Consider the following 19678-nt stretch of genomic DNA (forward strand, 5'->3'; position numbering starts at 1 on the left):
GACTAGGGACCGAATGGCTCGGCAGCAGTTCTGCGGAAAAGGACCTAGGGGTGACAGTGGACGAGAAGCTGGATATGAGTCAGCAGTGTGCCCTTGTTGCCAAGAAGGCCAATGGCATTTTGGGTTGTATAAGTAGGGGCATAGCGAGCAGATCGAGGGACGTGATCGTTCCCCTCTATTCGACACTGGTGAGGCCTCATCTGGAGTACTGTGTCCAGTTTTGGGCCCCACACTACAGGAAGGATGTGGATAAATTGGAAAGAGTACAACGAAGGGCAACAAAATGATTAGGGGTCTAGAGCACATGACTTATGAGGAGAGGCTGAGGGAGCTGGATTGTTTAGTCTGCAGAAGAGAAGAATGAGGGGGATTTGATAGCTGCTTTCAACTACCTGAAAGGGGGTTTCAAAGAGGATGGCTCTAGACTGTTCTCAATGGTAGCAGATGACAGAACGAGGAGTAATGGTCTCAAGTTGCAATGGGGGAGGTTTAGATTGGATATTAGGAAAAACTTTTTCACTAAGAGGGTGGTGAAACACTGGAATGCGTTACCTAGGGAGGTGGTAGAATCTCCTTCCTTAGAGGTTTTTAAGGTCAGGCTTGACAAAGCCCTGGCTGGGATGATTTAACTGGGACTTGGTCCTGCTTTGAGCAGGGGGTTGGACTAGATGACCTTCTGGGGTCCCTTCCAACCCTGATATTCTATGATTCTATGATTCTAACACTCATAAGTATGGTTCAAAATGACCAGCTACGACAAGTCTTCTTTACTAGACATATGATGCCCTCAAATGGTCTCTGAGGAACACCCTGGGACTTAGGAATTCAGATAGGGATGACAGAACTATGGTGTAGACAAACTATTTTTGGGGGTCCTACATGGCAGTATCCTTGAATTAGCCCATCATCCGGAAAGGGAGACATATGCACTCCAACCTGGCTCCATGTAGGCCCTGACTACTGTCATTAAAATATGGAATACTCATACAAGTCTCAGTGTCAATACAGAGAACTGGCAATGCTTTTCCTCTATAAATGTAAGGGTATGTCTACACTGCAATCGGATTCCCCCAGCTGGCCTGTGCCATCTGACTCATGCTCAGGCTAAAGGGCTCTTTAACTGTGGCACAGACATTTGGGCTTGGCTGAAGCCCAAGCTCTGGGTCCCTCCCCTGTCACAGTGTTTCAAAGCCCAGGCTACCGCCTGAGCCCAAACATCTACACTGCAATTAAGCAGCCCCTTAGCCCAAGTTCCGTGACCCTGAGTCAGCTGCAGTGTAAACGTCCCCTCAGACAATGTTTGTGACTGAAAAGTATCACTTTGTGCATGTCGGCATCTGAAAGGCATCTACAAGGTCCAGAAGTCTTCCTCTAAAAGAGGCATGATAGTTTAGAGTACATCAGAGTCTTGTCTCAGTGTGTTTTGTCTCTGCCCAGAGGTAATTTGTTGCGTTCTGCTCAAGTTGAAGTTTGTGCTCTCTTCACTTCAGTTGCAGATATCATGATCCAATCCAGAGGTGGTGATAAAAACATAGATCAGCATGTCCAGAATCTATTCCACAGGAAATAACATTTTCCTGGAAAACAAGTGGTAGAGGAATGCATTTTCCACTATTTATGCTATCTGAATGAGCGAAGTTCCATAGGGCCAGAGGCTTCATAGCACACATCTTTGTCAATATCTCACTATTTTCTTCAGAACACTCAGATAAATACCATCTCTTCCAAGTACTTACATCACTTGAGTTTTTCAAATTGCTCTTTAACTTCCTTACTAAGTCTTCAATTTCTGTTAAGGTCACATTCTCATTACTTTGAAGTCTGCCACTGGAAAATTAATTTCCCATTATCTTCTATAGTAAGAATGATGGAAAAATCATTTAACAACTTCACTATCTCATCATGCTTTTCAACTGACCCCCATGCAGCCCACTAGTTTTTTTAGAAGGCCTAGTCAAACAGTCTTCTCACTTCTAATGTACTTCAAATGTATTTAAATAGGGACAAGTCATTTCTTGTTCTCTTTTGTCCCCTTTCCAGTCAATTTTCAATTTAGCTGGCACAATCTGTGTTGCTCAAGACAGATCTTGGCTTTTTAAAGGATTTTTTTTAACCCAATACTTTAACACTAAAAACTGTACTCATTCATTTTACTTACACAGTGAGGTCCTGATATCTGATTGGGCCCTATAGGTGCTACCACAAAACAACAATTATTAGGGTATACGTCATCTCTCTATGAAGATTACTCTCTTTAAAAAGCAGTGGAAGAATTTAGGACATTACTAAGATTAGCAATGTCTTGTACCAACACATTTTTCAAATATCTCTTGTAAGCCACACAGGATAAATATGAAATTAAAGAATCAGGGTTAGCTTAAGTTTGGTTAAAGAAATACATGCGTAGTAAAGAAAGGCCCTGACTAGCAAGCTGAAGGCAGGCCTTGAAAATACTAAATTATAAGGCCAGAAGGAATGAAGTAGAGAAGATGTCCTGTTCAAAGAATAACTAGTAAGATAAGGGGAAGTTTCTAAAAAGAAGGCCTCTGATGTTTAGGGGGGACTGCAGATGGTTTTAAATAAAACAAAAGGAATCTGTCTTAAAAGAAGCCAGCATAAGCCTTCCCACCGTGCATACCAGTGTTAAAGCCTACATGAACCCAGATACAATGGAAAACTGCTCATCAGCAAGAAGGAGGGGAAGGACGGACTTGGGAAGAAAGGAGGTTGTAAATCTTATGTGGATTAAGACTAGAACTAAGGATGAATTGTCTCAAACCGTTCTTTATCTGAAGTTAGTAATTGGCAATGATTTTACATGTTTGTTGAAGGGTATATTAAAAAAAAAACAAAAACACCTCTTAAAGGGTTCACTGCTAAATGACCATGTTGGAACCAATATGGATGCAAGCACCCTGGGGTTTAGCTCGTTTGTAAATATTTTGCTCAGATGCTTATAAATGTTTTGTTACTGTTTGGATGTAGTAAATAGCTTATTATTTATGCTTTTTAGGCAAGTTTAGAGCAATTGTATAAATACCGTTTGGCCTTCAGATTTAATACAGGAATGTATGGTTAAATCAGTGTCATGGTAATACCCTGCACAAAAAATAATAATTCCATCACCACAGGATAACTCACTAGCCCAAAGGTAATTTTGTACTTACTAGTTTTGCTTGCTGTGCATTTATTGGATCACCATATTGCAGTAAAGCTTGAAATTGGTTATTCTTTGTGAATGTGATTATCTTCAATACAGCACCAAATTTAGAGAATATCTGTCAAAAATAACAAGACTATATATGTATAGAAATTTATTACAAATCATATAAACTAAAAAGTTACACAGACAATTGGCTTACTTGGTGAAGAACATCCAGGGTTACAGGGTAGTACATGTTGTCAATAATTATTCTAAGTACTGGACTCTGAGCTGGAGTCACTGCACTCTCACTAACAGTAGTTCCACTAATGGGAGTATTTGTTGTCTGTACTGCTGTCACTGCCTGAAGAACAGCTTGAGCCCGCTAAATAAAAAGAAAAAATATGTATTATAAAGAAAGTATTGCAAGAAAAAGTTTCAGAAGCTTTTTGCTATATTCATATTGTTACTGCTAACAAATATTTAGTTACCTTTGGCACAATAAAAGTTCGCGTCTTTAAAAATATACCTACTGACATAGCACTAGAATGGTAAACATTTTAGATATTCCTTCAGTGGTATGGCAGCAAAACTAAACTATCTACTAGATCTAGATAATTAAGTGTAATGCCAAATTAGAGTAGCATAAAGGGAACCACCATAATCTACCACCAGGGGTGAAGGCAGTAATGCTGAAAATAATGATTGGTTCTTACTGAACAGGAAGTGTTGAAGCCAATAACTGGCCTTTCTAGTAGCAAGTATGGCTCTACTAGTAGGAAAAAAGCGAGCTTTTGGGGGATTTCAGAAGAATATTTCCACAGGTTGAGGAGTAAATGAGGAGTAAATCAACAACAAAAAACAAAAACTACAGAATCATAATGTGATTTATTGAATAACATTTTTTAAAAAAAATATTTCCAATATTCATATTAGAGTTAATCAAAACAAAGCAAAAAGTTCTGATAGGAAAAGATAATGCAAGTATGGTACTTCCATACTTAAAACATAAAATGTTTTCCAACATAAAATATTCCAATTTCTGTTTTAATGAAATAATACACAGTAACTGAAAACAGTCAGAATGAAGTGGTCACAGATAAGCAAACTACTTGCAGTCTGTATTATCCAACCTCTTTAAAAAAACAAAAATCCCAAGAGTTTCTTAACGCAACAAGCACAGTTTTAAAAATTCCTAGGATAATCACATAGTAACAACACATGAGCACATGTCTATATAACTACTTCTATTGCCAACTGATCAAATTTTAAAAAGGTTAGATGATTTTCTGAGGAAAAATGCAAAAAAGAGGGTTTTCATTTAATGTTTTATTACAGTACCTTTAAGAGGTAAAACAATACAAAACAGAAAAGAAATGTGCATGCCAGGTAAAAATCATAATCAATCACCAACATATGAATGCATACTGCATAATCTGAAGGTATTACCAGAGACAATACACAACTGCAGATCCCACAACTTACATGAAATTCCTCACACAAACAAATTAAGGAATAAGGAAAGTAAGAAAAAAAGACCTGGTGAACACTACTTGGGACAAGAAAGTTTACTGTATCATGTCAAGCATTAGTTAATGCTACTCAGATAAAAGTATTTTGAAGACAATGTTAATTTCTTTTTAAAAACACATGAAACACACATCACTTTTAAGCCACTCAAACATTTGGTTGAGTTACTTCATTGTTTCAGGCTATTTTTTAAACAAACAGTAACGTGCTAATTAAAATTTATGTCTTAGGGTAACCTGGGAAGAAGTTTTTGCAAGTTCTGGTCCTTAGGCTGTACAACAAACTCTTACTCACACAAGTGAGCTCAATCAGCACTATTCAAATAAGTGAGGATTTGTCTGCTCTGGCTTTCTACATCCGAGCCTGAAAACACTCTTTTTTCAATGTGTGCTTATTCCTTACATTTCATTCCACTAAGGTCAACTGGACTGCATACCAGAGCAAGCATGATTGTTGGAATGAGCTTTTGCAGTGTAGCGCCTACAGCTTAGAAATTACAAGAGCAATGGATTGTTTTGGAGGAGGAAAACATTCAGTTAATATTTGTATAGAAACCCTTCTTTTGAAGGTGTTTCAGAAAAATGTAATGTTGGAATAGGCAAAATCAGCTGCATATGTAACTTATGAAGTATTACATAAAACTGATTTCTTTTAAAGTTTCATATTATTCTATTGACTATTTCACCTTATGATCCTAGGAACATCATAATACATAAGCCTATAAATATACAAAGTCTATATTAAGACATTTCATTCTGACAAACTGACAATCAAGGAGATTCACAATCATAGCAGTCATTCTGTTCTTAACTCACCAAGTTGTGCCTAGGTACTGCAGCACACAAGGTAAAAAATGTTTCTTTTAAATCCGAACTTTAATGTTATTTGTTGTTGTGTTTACATGTCTTTTAGGACAAAATATCTTTAAAAAATTATTAAAATGACATGAAACATTCAAATGACTTTTAAATTTGTTTTTTTAGTCAGGCATAAACCTATTGTGATTAGACTTTTTCCATAGATAACCATGTTGCTGACAACCAATCATGGGAAATTCAGTCATAAAGGCAACTTGTTTTTATTTTCAAAGTTCAAAAACCTGGCGGTTTCAGGTACCCTATCTTTTCTAATTACAGCTCCTTCTCTCCTCCCTTTAGCTTAACCATTTGTACTTTTCTCCTATTTCATCTTTGCAATGAATCTACTGATCCTCTCATTTTCTTTGCATTTCTCTGTCGCAAATGTAAGGAAAGGACCATTTTAAAAATGAAACTGCCTAGCTTTCAAATGTAACCTACAAATTTGGGTAACAAAATTATGTGGTGAATGCCCCACCAGACCAGACTTAATGGGATATTCTGCACATGACCCATCAACAACTCCTTTTTAGTTTTCACAGCAGGTACGACAATGTCCATCCCCATCATAGCCAACTGGCTCCTGCTCTGTATATTGCTCCATATCATGCTGGTGATGTCACAGAATATTTACAGCATTGTACTGTCAATTAATTTATTATAAGGGTGCTTACAAGACTGAGCCAACTTAGTGCTAAAACAAAGATGGTATGGAAGCAAGGATACTGCCAAAAGGCTGACAGCATCACATCAGAGCAGAAGACGGTTGACTGAAGCAGGCAGGACATTGGCACAGGACCCCAAAGAAAATGAAAGGCAAATACATGACTGATAGCGTTCCTATTGTTTAAAGTTGTACATGAATCCACCACATATTGCCCATGCTGATGTAATGTTTTATCATTCCCTTTACGAACTTCATTCTATTTACCTTTAAGTACTCATTTCTTACAGCTGGCACTTTTTATACTTACAATCTAAAATATTTCTTTAATGGGTAGGAGAAAACTCAGACATCCAAAAGATCTAGTATGTTTGTAGTGCCAGGGAGGGAAATTAATACCGAACTTAATTTTAGCAGAAAGCAAAACTATGAAGCAGGGAAGTTTCCAGAAAACTTCTCTTAAAAACAAAATTAAAAAAATAAATTTGCCATTAACACACTATTATAACAAAAAGGACTTAAGTATGACAAGAGAGTAATAGAAACTGTAGACTGTCACAACAGACAGCATTAGTCTGATCGAAGAGGGAATACAAGAAATGAACATGAAGATATTAGCATTTGAACAACGAAGGGTCAATGCTTCTTTTTCCCATTCTTTGTAGGATACAGCAACCTCAAATACTAAGAAGACCTTTACTGCCCGTTGAAACAGTTCCCTGTTCTATTAAAAAAAAGTGTATTACAACTGTTTTGAAAGAATAATAGTTTCTACACACATCCAAGATCAAACAACAAAATTCTCAGTTACTGAATACATTTTTCCCAGGGTGATCGTTAATGCATTTTTCTTCAGGAACTGTACAGTGGGAAAAGCAGACCAAACAAACTGAGGTTAATAATACTATTGAATTTATGATTCAAAACACTGGGAGTAGGATTCTGCATTAGTGTTCGGGCAATTCCATATGGTACTGAACTCTCAAATGCCAGAACCAAGAAACTTAAAGTTTTAGTCGTGTAACTTCTAAACCAAGAGTCAATATTAAGACTTATTTTATGAAAAAAATTCAAATTTAATTAGAAATAATTAACCATGAAATACTTGAATAAAATTCTAACATATAATTGCAACATGTATAATACCAAACTGTGTCTTTCATAATATCACAATAAACTGCAGGTATCAGAAATAAAGTTTAGTTTATACAAAAATATATTCATGACTACATAGTGTATAGTTGAATGTATGCTAAGTTTAATTTGCTATTGTATGCATTTGTTATACTCCATAACAGTAAATATACCTGGTTTAGTGTATTATCAGTCTTTAGCTCTTTATGATTAGAGTACTGAATATAGATGGGTTGGTTACGAAGATGAGGTGTCACAGCAGAATAGTAATTAACCATAGTGATAGCTGCTTCTTCTGTTGCCAGCTCCAAAAAAGCCTATAATGTAAGAATTAAAAAAAAAAATAGTATTTACACACTACACTTTGTATTGCTAGAATAAAACACATTCACATAATGCAGGGATTTGATAAGATTTCTATTTTTCATGTTTTGCCAAAAAGAAATTAAAAAAAATAAAAAAACCCAACACAACAACAAACCCCCCCCCACCTCTCTGGAATGGGTCGGTAGTTGGCAAATAAAGCCCATATCCTCAAAGACATCATTTTACGACTGCCCAGTTTAGCAAACAGCGGTTTCTGCACATAAAATGATACCTTTGAAGAGGCTGGCCTAAATGGTTAGCTTGAAAGCCATATATTTTGAGTGTCATTTGCTCTGAACTATTAGTCTTTCACTGCTTTCTAACATAAAATAGACTAGAAATAATACGGAGCACCTGGAAGAGGAGTGCAAACTGAAAGAATGCAAGGTTTTTCATTTTAATTATTTACCATTTACATCTGGATTAATCTCAGTAAGATTTTACCAGTATATTTGGAATGAGAAAATACCTAGTCATTGTACTATAAATGGAACCCTGAAACAAGAAGAATACCTGATTTTTTCCTTTTAGCATCAGGATATTGGTTACCTTACCAAAAGGTAAGCCTAAAGCAATAACTTCTGTTTCTGTCACTTCACCAGGCAATTTCCTGATATGAAGAACACGAGAAGGAGCCCCATCCATTTTATCCTCTGCTTTGAATTTCTTGTTGTCATTACCATTGGCTGAAAGACATTTTTAAACTCCATTTCATATTTATAAGTCAGTAGTATTTTAGAAAAATATCTACACAAGCAAACTTTTCTAATAAGATCGTTTTGTACTTGAGGCTAAATATTCAAGTCACCATGTGAGCTATGCACCCCCCCCACCCCGGTCATGTCAGCAAAGCCATTTAACATTTACCTACAATTTCTAAAGAAACTAACAAGCGGATAAAAATTTGAAACTGCTAGAGATCATATGACAAAGTTTGTGGAGAACAAATGAGATTGCCAGAGGACTAGAGAAAAACCTATGTAGTTGATAAACAAGTCCAGTTAACTTCACTTTGATGTGTGTGGGGGTGAGGGGGGACCTAGAATAAATCGATAGGCAGGCACTTATGTTAAAAAAAAAAAAAATCCTCTCAGAGCCCAGCCTGAGTAGTAAGAGTTGTTGCTGGAGAATTCCACAAAGGGAAGAAAATAGAGAAGTCCACCATCTTCAAGTCTTCAGAGTGGTGACGGTAGCCTCTCAGTCTTAACTATAGCATCATATTCATGTATTAAGGTCAGAAGGAACCATTAGGCTTTCTAGTCTGCCCCATGGATAAAATGGCCATAGAATTTCTCTCACTTACCCCTGTACTGAGCCCAATAACTTGTATTTGATTAATACATAAGGCATCCAGTCTTGATTTAAAAAACATCAAAAGCCAGAGAACCCTCCACTTCATTTGGTAGTTTGTCCCAATGAACTTCCACTGTTAAAAATGTGTACCTTATTTCTAATTTGTATTTGTCTGGCTTTAACTTCCAGCCATTGGTTCTTGTTATGACTTTCTCTGCTACATTAAAGAGCCCTGTAGTGCTTTATAGTCTCCCTGTAAAAATACTTACACATTAATCATTGACTTTAAGGTCAGAAGGGACCATTATGATCATGTAGTCTGACCTCCTGCACAAAAACTTACCCAACTACACCTCAAATCACCTCATTTTCTTTATGATAAATTAACCAAATTGAGCTTAAGTCTTTCACAGTATGGCACTTTTCCGGCCTCAAATTGTTTCTCTCTCTTCTCTGCACCCTCTTCAAATTTTTCAACATCCCTTTTAAAATGTAAACAGCAGAACTGGATGCAGTATTCCAGTAGTGGCACCCTCACTGATGAAGGGGGAAGGGAGAATCCAAACAGTAGCAGATGCTTTGCCCCTGACCTCTTATGGTATGTCTACGCAGCAAAGAAAATCTCATGGCTGGTCTGTATCAGCCAACTCAGGCTCACAGGGTTTGGGCTGTGGGGCTGTTTCACTGCTGGCGCTTGAACTCTGGGATCCTTCCACCCTTCAACTGGGGCCATGAGCTATTCTGGTATCTATACAGAGAATTATTCACTAATAGGATAAGCAGTAATACCAGAGCTAAGAAAAAAAATATTTGTAGGGTGCCCCCCCCCATGAATAAAAATTAAGCTGGCAAAACTCATGAAATTAAGCAAGTTTAAAAAAATTCAAGATTATTCTATGAAAATTTAGCATAAAAGACATTTTCTAATAAAATGTAAAAAAAAATTAAGTTACATTATATTTCATTATATATTACATTATTTCATTATAACTAATTATGACTATATACTATTGAGTCCAGTTTCCTGACTGTGTTAACAAAAGCTATTTTGACACATTGACAGATGGGGTTATGCACCATGGGTGGACTCTATGCCAGCCCATAAAGAGGCTCTCTCAATGTGAACAGCAGGGAGTTGCTGCTACACTTGTTGTTTCTAAGGGCTCAAAGTCTTGTAAGGAAAGCGTTAAGTGTCACTTCACGGATAGTAATTCCAGGGAGTATTATTTGACTTCATATGTGTTATGTGCCAAGTTATCAGTTATGCAGAAATATGCAAACTGTTGATCTATAATAATAAACAGCATTTGTCAAACTTCTGAATGTTTCAGGAAAATGAAAACTATTGTGCTCCCTTCAGTCCTACCATGTGTTAAAAAATACACATAATTTAGATTTTTTATTAAATTAAGCTACATCTTAAAATACATCTTTACATTTTTATTTAAAGAGTAAAGTATATTCAATATGGGATGTTAAGAAATGTTTGCATAAAATTATTTATTATTTAAACTGGAAGAAGATTTTCAAGTTTTCAATAGTATTAATTACCAGTGACTGTTATATTTGTTACATCTAAGTGGAAATTTCTTGTTTATACCAAACAACCCAATGTACCTTTAAATTAGTTAGCGATAGGATGAAAAAGCTTGCTGTTTAGCAGTCACTCAGATTTTCATACATAGTTTTCTCCTTTCTTGCATGTTTTAATAAGCAGTAACATTATTAACAATGCTGACATTTAAACTACTGGCATCTGAGGACAGTTCACAGCTCAAAGTTATCATTTCAGGCTCTCTGCAAACTCAGGCAGACATCCTTGCATTTATTACAAAAATGACTCATTCTGAAGGTTTTCTTAGCAACCAGAACAGCCAGAAACCAACTTTATTTGTTTTTAAGGAATATGAAATCTGGGACTGAAAATGAAATATGGGACTCGGGAGTACAATTGAGAGGTCAGTCCATACTCCCTCATCTCCATCTAGTATTTCACAAATCTACAAGGGTACATACAAAACCACTTTGGAAACACTGTATTAAAGGACATATTATAATTTTATATCAACATTAATTTGTGCATATTTTAATTATTAGTTTCTATTGATCTTGTAGAAATAGAAGGGTAAATTTAAGATTAGATTTCAAACCCAATGTACAAACTTCTAGCATTTCAAATGATTGTTTGCCCTCCCCACACTTTGAAGTGGCTTGATATTAGAGTTATATCTAGAGTCCTAAGTATAAAATGAACTTTTGTTCTGATCACTTTATCTTTGCATAGATACTCTGTGAGAAATTCCAGGTTGCTGATTGTTTAAAATGAAAACATACAGAGATTCCCTTTAACTTGTGGCTCAGAGTGAGAAATGGATGGTTGTCTCCACCTCAGCTCATCAAATGAGGAGACTGTTGCATGTAACAACAGAAAGCAGTTTACCCAACATCTCATGGAAAAGGATGGAGTTCCAACAGATAAGACATGCAGTTTCTCAAATTCTAATTTCACCTGCTAACAGAAAGCAGTCATGTTTTGCTTCATCGCTCTCTTTGCCAGCCAGCAGAAACCAATGTGTCTTACATGAGTCATGGATTGAGTAACACTGCCCTTTGTACATTTTTACAAAGTATGTATTAAAATGAACTTTCAAACTAAAAATATTGAGTTTGAAAATATGACATTCATTCAGTTTTCAAAACTGTTATTAGAAGCACCGAAGGAAACCTCTCCACCTTACTCTGCGTAGTCTCTCACTTATTTTAAATGATATTTCTCAACAAGAGATAAAGCTTAATGATATATTGTGGGGAAAAAGGGAATGATGATCCCATTTTAATACATGAAAAAACAGATGTTGTTCAAAACCGCTTGAAGGTAAACTCAATTATTGTTAGAAAATGTTCAGTCATTTTAACAACGGTATACCTACGTAATCAACTATTGAGTGGCTGTAGCGATTATGTACTGTGGCTCATCTCAATCACAGATGGATTAAGGAAACAGCAGGTCAGCGTAAAAGGTCTTCCCTGATGCAACAGGCTAAGTAAATAAATATGGGCAAGCCAGGAGAAATGTCAGTGTTTCAATTCTGCCAAAAATTACAATTACAGTATTTGGCACTTTAAATAGCTGACTGCCCCACAGGCCTGTATCATCATGAAATCTAACTTTCACCAGATCTAAAAAGCCTAATCAAGATTAACCTCCTCCTCCATTGCTAATTTTCTGGAAAAGATAAAAATTAATTTTACAAGGAAAAATATCTGCAACTCACTGTGGAAAAACCAACATTATCCAAATGATCATTGTTACTAAGCTGAATTATTTGTTTAATATTATCCCTGTTGCCAATTCCAAACAAATCCCATTTTCAAAAGACATCTACAGGATGGGAAAATCCCAAAGCTCTCTCTAGGTAAAATGTACTCAATATTTAGTTACATACCATTTAGTAGTCTGTTAGTTAAAAGTACTCTCTACAATAGCTAACAAAATGATTATCGCTTGGAATTTCACTGAAGAAAATAAACCCACATACACCCCCCTTCTCAAAAGTACCGTCATCACTTTTCCAAATCTATACACAGAACTCCAAGATGCTGAATAACCAGCAACAATTTAAGAGACTGATGGGCATGCTATACATATGCTACTATTTTAAGTCTATTAGATGCAGAAGGTTCTTTGCGGCTTAATCTCCTCTCAAAGATTAGAAACTTTGTTTATTTAGCATAAACTGAGTTCTTGAAGTTACCTGTGAAGAACAGTCAGGACCTTTCACTCCTTCAGCAAGGAATTGATAATTCCTATGAAGGGCAAAACAACCACTTAGCTTTCTTTTAAGCAACCAAGAGGGTCAGGGATCAGATCCAAAGAACAGAGAATCACACACATCCTCAATAAAAGCCATGTTAAATGCAACCAATAGATGACAGATCATCTGGAGCATGTGGCTCTCAATCATACAGGCTGCAGAGACCGTCCTGGAGCCAACTCAGAAGTCAGAGCTGCTTTAGAAAGAAAACAGTGAATCCCAAAGTCCAGAATAATACCAAGCAATGAACTATGGGCCAACTTCATGTTGGAAATAGCTAATTTGAAAAACAAACAAACAAAAACAAAAAAAACCACTACCATGAATTGTCACTTTTCCTTTTTTGTTGAAGCATTAAAAAAAACCAAACACAATTTTGTAAGTGTTCTGAGGTCAAAACAATCTATGTTAGACAAAAATGAAATCCATCAGTAAAACTTTCATATGGCAATTTAATTTAACGTTACTGTGAAAAAAGGAGGAGATGTAACTGAAGATTTAATCTGAAAATTACATTTACAAAATTAGACATCTCCTTGCTATGTTGTGATACAAATGACCTACTGTATCAAACATTTTCTCTTTCTTCCTCCTACAGTGAATGCCCAGTAGTTCCCTTACCCATATTTGCTCAGCCTACATTACCTAGGCCATAGCAACTTCTGTGTAGTTTTGGGCAAGGTTTATGCCCTGGAAGAATACCTGTCTATTAAAAAAAAGTTACATTTTCACCTATTGTTTCTCTTGTGGAGTTACAATTTACCATCTCAATCTTAACTATAATTCTCTTGTATATATGCACAAATATAACAGTTGATATTAATTCATTGGCTAAAATCTGATAAATATAACTGATGAACTCAAATAACCTCAATTTCTTCAAAATGACCTCCTCACACAGAAAGGACAAAAGAATCAAAATTGGGATCCCCCCCTCCGTATTCAGCAGTCTGAATAAATCAAGTTTCATATTTTCAGCTGAATGGAAATATGAAAATTAATTTTGTCAGGCACTATGTTACAAACATCTGTATTATATTGGATGCATAATTAAATGATCCTGTTAAGATTGTAAATTAAATATTCTAGCATATTTCTTAATATGGATGATTAATTTTAATAGGTCTGATAAAGAGCCTGAAACTGGGAATAGGATCTCTCTCATGCACAAATATGTTCCCAGAATGAGGCAATTGTGGAGATAAGTTATTGTATTAATACTGCACACAGAAGTCTTCAAAAGAGTTAGCTATTCCTTAGATGAAAACTGAATTTTTACTGTTTGACATTAAGATACAGATATAGAAAAAAAAAAGTCACTAGTGAAAATGCATTAAGCATGATTAAAATAACTGACCATGATTAAGACCATCACATTTATTACAAATTTTTAATCTGAAACAATGCAAATATCTAATAGTTAAATAAAATGAGTATGATCTACTATACCTTGGAGGAGCATCTTGTAACCCACATATTCCTCATCTGTATGTAAGTGTAATATTGCATATAAAGCATGCCATGTGAGGTATCAGGGGAAAGGTCAGAACAGTGTCTTTCAGCAGATCATATCTAAATATGTGCATCGCCAATGCATTTGAAATTATAAGAATCATGTTGTATGATTTTCACTAAAATATGCTGGGGGATTGGGAGGCACCCAGATTGACAAGGAAGGTAACCAATAGCAAGGTGGGTGCTGTTGAACAGACATCACCAGCCACTGTCCAGCAAGGGAGCTACAATACAATGATTCACCTGCAAGAGGCTGCATCAGGGGAATTGCTCAACCTTGCCTGGGAGACTCAGCAATGCCCATGAGACATGCCTGTACTTGTGTTCTACAAGCACATGGACTAAGGGTATAAAACAGAACACAGTGGCCACATGCTTGGCCTCCCCTTCCCCCACCTATGCTGCAAGCAACAAGGACACTGAGAAGACTTAAGACTCCAACAGAGGAGACTGGCCCAGGTTTCAAGGGTGAAATCTGTGTACTATGAACTGCAATATCCAGTGGGGTGAGAAAAACTGCTTAATCTAGATGTTGCCCAGTCTAATAGAGTTGAGAGTTTAGACTGTGTGCTTATATTTTTTTTTCTTTTGGTAACTAACTCAGACTTTTTGCCTATCACTTAAAATCTATCATTTGTAGTCAATAAACTTATTTTACTATTTATCTTTACCAGTGAGTTTGCCTGAAGTGTGTGGCAAATGTGCTCAGGTTTGCAAAGGCTGATGTATATCCACTTTCCGCTGATGAAGTGGTGAACCAATTAATAAATTTGCACCGCTCATCTTGAGCAATGCAAGACGATATATTCCTGAGATATAGTGGTGGGAGCAGGTGGGATTCGGCCGATGCCTTTTTCTATGTGATTCATGAGTGGCTCAGGGAGCATTCATGCAATCTAGCTGGGATGGGGGGGCTCTACATGTGGTTGTGCTGAGTGATCATAGCACCTAGAGGGACTTGCTGCTTGTCACTAGCAAGGCATTGAGAGAGACAGCCCAGGCTGAAAAGAGTTAAGGCAGTTAAAACAGTCCCTGGCTGCACCCTGAGGATCCCGTCATAATTAGTTTATATCCAAAAGAGATACATGGACCTGAAGTTTTAAGTGTCATGTCCAAGACACTTATCATACTTAGAGCAATGTTTCCCAACTGGTGTGCCATCAAGTCCGAACAGGTGTGCTGGGGAATTTTTTGAAAAACTGCAAGTGAGAACAAGGTTGGGGAAGCTGCCTCACTGCCCCACCTCCTCCAGGGGCAGAGCAATCGGAGTTCAAACTCCCTCTCTTCCCCCCTCCACTTCTGTATGAGCAACAGATCAGATCCTCTGCCCCTCCCCTATCCACTGTCAGCCACCAGCCAGGATGAGGAAGAGCCCCTGGAACTCAAGGTGTGCCATGGCAGAAAAAAGGTTGGGAACCACTGACTTGGAGGAAACAGAAAAGGAGCTGAGACTGCAAGTCTAAATTTCAAAAAGAAATTTTTGATTGCTAACTTGAACTAGTGAACAGATTTACTTTTAACTTTTCTGAAAATTCAGTCTTAAGTCTCAGAAGGGGTATTGACACCAAGCTCAATAGTGAAATACCGAACATAAAAGAAAATGGATTTAATCTTTCCTACAATTTCAAATTTTATTGCAGACTTCATTATGGAGTCACTATAGTCACCTCTGTAATGTACAGAGACTTTTTAGAGCCACTTAACGTTTCAGGTTGCCACATTTTGGGGAAAACATTATGGACACTTAGTCATGGTCACACGAACACTTCATGTAAATCAATCCATTAAATAATGTGTATATTTACCAATATTGTGCATATAACTCTAAACTTCATCTTAAAAAATATATAGAGATTTAGCATTCCTACAAGTTTCCAGCTCTGGTAAATGAAGTCCTCTGCTTATCTATAGCACAGTGGCAGAGTAAGCTTCCCATATACACTGCCTTGCTAACATGCCTCAACCTGATCTGGAACTACTTTCTTTACAGGTAAATAGCTACCCATGCAGTTCCTGGCTTATCTGAATCAGTCAGTAAAAAGCATGGTGATGAGTTTATGATTTAGGAGTTGGAACACAGAGTCACACAACATCCATTATACGGTAACTTTCAGTCCCTACAGAGCCAGGCTGGATTCAAACTGGTGATCGTCACAGACCATTAGCAATATCTCAAGGCATCCACTTGTAATCACAACAGAGCCTATATAACTATTGTACCAAAAACTGGGAATTTTGTTTAAAAAGACTACTTTTTACAGTTTACAGTTTTATCTTTCACCCAGATTTTTGAATAAAAAATGCTGTCTAAAGTTAAACTGCCAGCACTAACTGTGAAATAAAGAAGGTCCAGTATGTCTGAAGAATAATTTTAATTCTAACTTTTAAGCTCATCTTTGCACTTGTTATTTGTGAAATTTTTAAGTTACTTTATGAGACATGGTGACCTTGTTGACAGAGAATCTAGAGTCACTTTTCCTAAGTTTCAGAGTAGCAGCCGTGTTAGTCTGTATTCGCAAAAAGAAAAGGAGTACTTGTGGCACCTTAGAGACTAACAAATTTATTAGAGCATAAGCTTTCGTGAGCTACAGCTCACTTCATCGGAAAATGCATCCGATGAAGTGAGCTGTAGCTCACGAAAGCTTATGCTCTAATAAATTTGTTAGTCTCTAAGGTGCCACAAGTACTCCTTTTCTTTTTCCTAAGTTGATTGACTCTACCTGCATGCATCACAAAATACTTTTTTGATCTGTAAAATGACTGCCCATTTTTTTCCAAAAATAAAATAAAATAATTAATTGTGGGACTTTCCAAGCCAACATTTACTGTAATGGGAAAGTTCTTCATTTGCATAAAGTTGACCCAATCAATCCCCATTGGGTGACGTCAGTGATTTCAGAGTGACAGTGCCACATTCTGACTTGCCAAAGAACTTCTAAGGATGGGTTTTCTTGAGAGCCAGCCAGGCTGTCATCTTTAAGACCTGGAGGAAAAGGAAACCATATTGCTTCTGGCTATATGATGCCAGTCCATGCTTGCCAAGGCAGCCTATGTTTTCTCCACTCCCTGCCTGGCAACCAACCAATGGGCAGGAGTCCAATAACTTGTAAAATCCAAGTCTTGATAGCCATGAGGAATCAGCTTCTAACAATTCCATCAACATTAACAAGCTGTTTTGAAAATGTTACCAGCTAATCATTATTAGCTTCCCGAAAATGCATGAAACCATAACAACATAAATCAACTTCTATAAGTATCACATGTGTTTTGATTTTATTTTTTCCAGCAGGAAAACACTCCTAGAAGGTCTGGTGTTCTCTCCTTATTAGGCACTTGATAGTTAAGTGAGAGTAAGTGTGTGAGATTATTTGTAAACCCACATGAGCTCAGCTACAGGAACAAAAACTAAATTAAGTACCTTTTCTAATTTAAAAAACAAATCTCACATTTAAATGTTATGGATTAAGATTATGTGCTTAAATCCTGACGAACTGTTCTCTTTACCTTAACTGTTTCATGTTTAACATGGAAGTGAATTAATCTTCACTGTGTGAGTTTTTGACAAACAAAGTCATATAAATTGGGACTGAGAATGGAAATGCCCTCCTATTTTGTGACTGACAGCTAAACAAAGACTGCCATTTTACCAGATTTAAAGAGTTACAAGGAATTATTATCCTATTTGGTATTGTTTAATTAACCTGAGAATTAGATTTATTTGATTTGTTTAATATTACATAATTGTGATTATTCATTTTAGTTCATTAATAAACTATATACGATAGAAAAATTGCATCTTATTGAGCAATTTACCAGACATCAAGATAACAAGAACAGAGAAATCCAAGGCACAGATAATCCACCTAGTTGTGATGCACAGAACCTATCCTTCTATTGTTTTCAAATAAACACTTAATCAGAGGGGATCCCCTGGATATACTACAAACACAAAATATGTTAAGAATATTAAGATTGCAAAATCAGGCACTCAAAGTTGGGAAATGCCAAAATTAAGGTTACCCATGTAACCTTAATTCTGCTCTCTTGAGAAAATGCATTATGATAGTATGCAATCAAATAATTAGAGATTATTTTTTTCAGAACGTATCACAAACAGGGTTTGATGCCACACCTTCAGATTCATAGAATAAATTTCTACCAATTGATCTAAAGAAATAACTTGCAGTGGGTTTGTAGACCGGCAAATAGAAGACATATACGGACAGCGATTTATACAACTGTTTATTAGACAGAAGTGGAATGTTGGGTCTGTCGGAATTCCTGGCTCAAGGAGGTAAATGTCTACCAGTTAAGCCAAGCACACAGATTTCACGCACACACACACACACACACAGACATAAAAGCTTCAAGTTACATTTTTGTCTCTATTGTGTGTAGTACCTAGCAGGTAGGGATTTTGGTAGTGAGTAGCAGTGGGTATGTTAATGTTATAGTGAATTGGAAATGGATCCTCTGAATACAATATAGTACTATTAATATAGGAATTTTGAACTTTAAATATATTTTTACAATGTTATGGATCAAAATTAAGGTTGGGTATGCAATATAAATTAGGTGGGATAAAGATGAATTAAGTAGCATTAAAAAGCAGTAAATTCCTTAACTATTCACTTCCAGATTTACTGTTTAGGTTTTTCTCTTTTGCCATTATATAAAGTTTCATAAACCAAGTTACAATTCTTGATGTTTTAGTTAGATTCCACTAAAAACACACTTTCAAGCATAAAGCTTATTTTTAAACAGTTTTTGCTTGTGAGCTTAAATGTATGCATAAGCACATCTGTATGATAATCATAAATGCCACATTTACATTACTAGATAATGATAATCTGGCCGATATATCACCAAAATTTAGGATGGGTAGTAATTTTTTAAAACTTCCAGCAGATACTATTAAAAATTATTAATTTGTGAACTTAGTTACTCAAGTACTTGTATTTATAACATTTTATTGTTAACCACTGTCAGTTTAGCTGTGGCTTTATAAAAACAGGACATATAAATTCATCCATCAATTTATAACAATGCATCTCTTCGTATAAAGGATATCAAATTAGCATTGTTAAACCGTATTTTAAGATATACATGATCACTTGTATGTCACATTGCTAAGTGTTTTGTGAACGCAATTAAATATCTATCAAAGCATATCTCTAATGAGACAGAGTTAAATGTTACCACAGACACTGGATTGTTAATTCCCCAAAGTTTAGTGGGTTTAATATCAATACATTTTTTCAGATGTTTTGCACTGATGGAGTTTTCTACACTGAATTATAGGCGCAGCAGCAGCCACTGCTACTATTAAAGTTGGATAACTGTTTCCAGTCTAATCCCTTGT

The 19678-nt window shown here is 36.3% G+C and overlaps 1 protein-coding gene across 6 annotated transcripts in view; it reads right to left on the bottom strand.

Moving 5' to 3' along the window:
- PTBP2 (polypyrimidine tract binding protein 2) overlaps positions 1-19678 on the bottom strand; it is an 89311-nt gene that overhangs the window by 39345 nt on the left and 30288 nt on the right. For all 6 annotated transcript variants that reach the window (XM_038412561.2, XM_038412559.2, XM_038412562.2 and 3 more), the window contains 4 exons: positions 8207-8379; positions 7501-7644; positions 3363-3527; positions 3168-3278 (listed from right to left, as the gene is read on the bottom strand). In XM_038412561.2, coding sequence (XP_038268489.1) covers positions 3168-3278; positions 3363-3527; positions 7501-7644; positions 8207-8379 — 593 coding nt within the window. The remainder of the gene's footprint in view (positions 1-3167; positions 3279-3362; positions 3528-7500; positions 7645-8206; positions 8380-19678) is intronic.

This window comes from Dermochelys coriacea, chromosome 8 (genome assembly GCF_009764565.3).
Source record: "Dermochelys coriacea isolate rDerCor1 chromosome 8, rDerCor1.pri.v4, whole genome shotgun sequence".
NCBI lineage: Eukaryota > Metazoa > Chordata > Testudines > Dermochelyidae > Dermochelys > Dermochelys coriacea.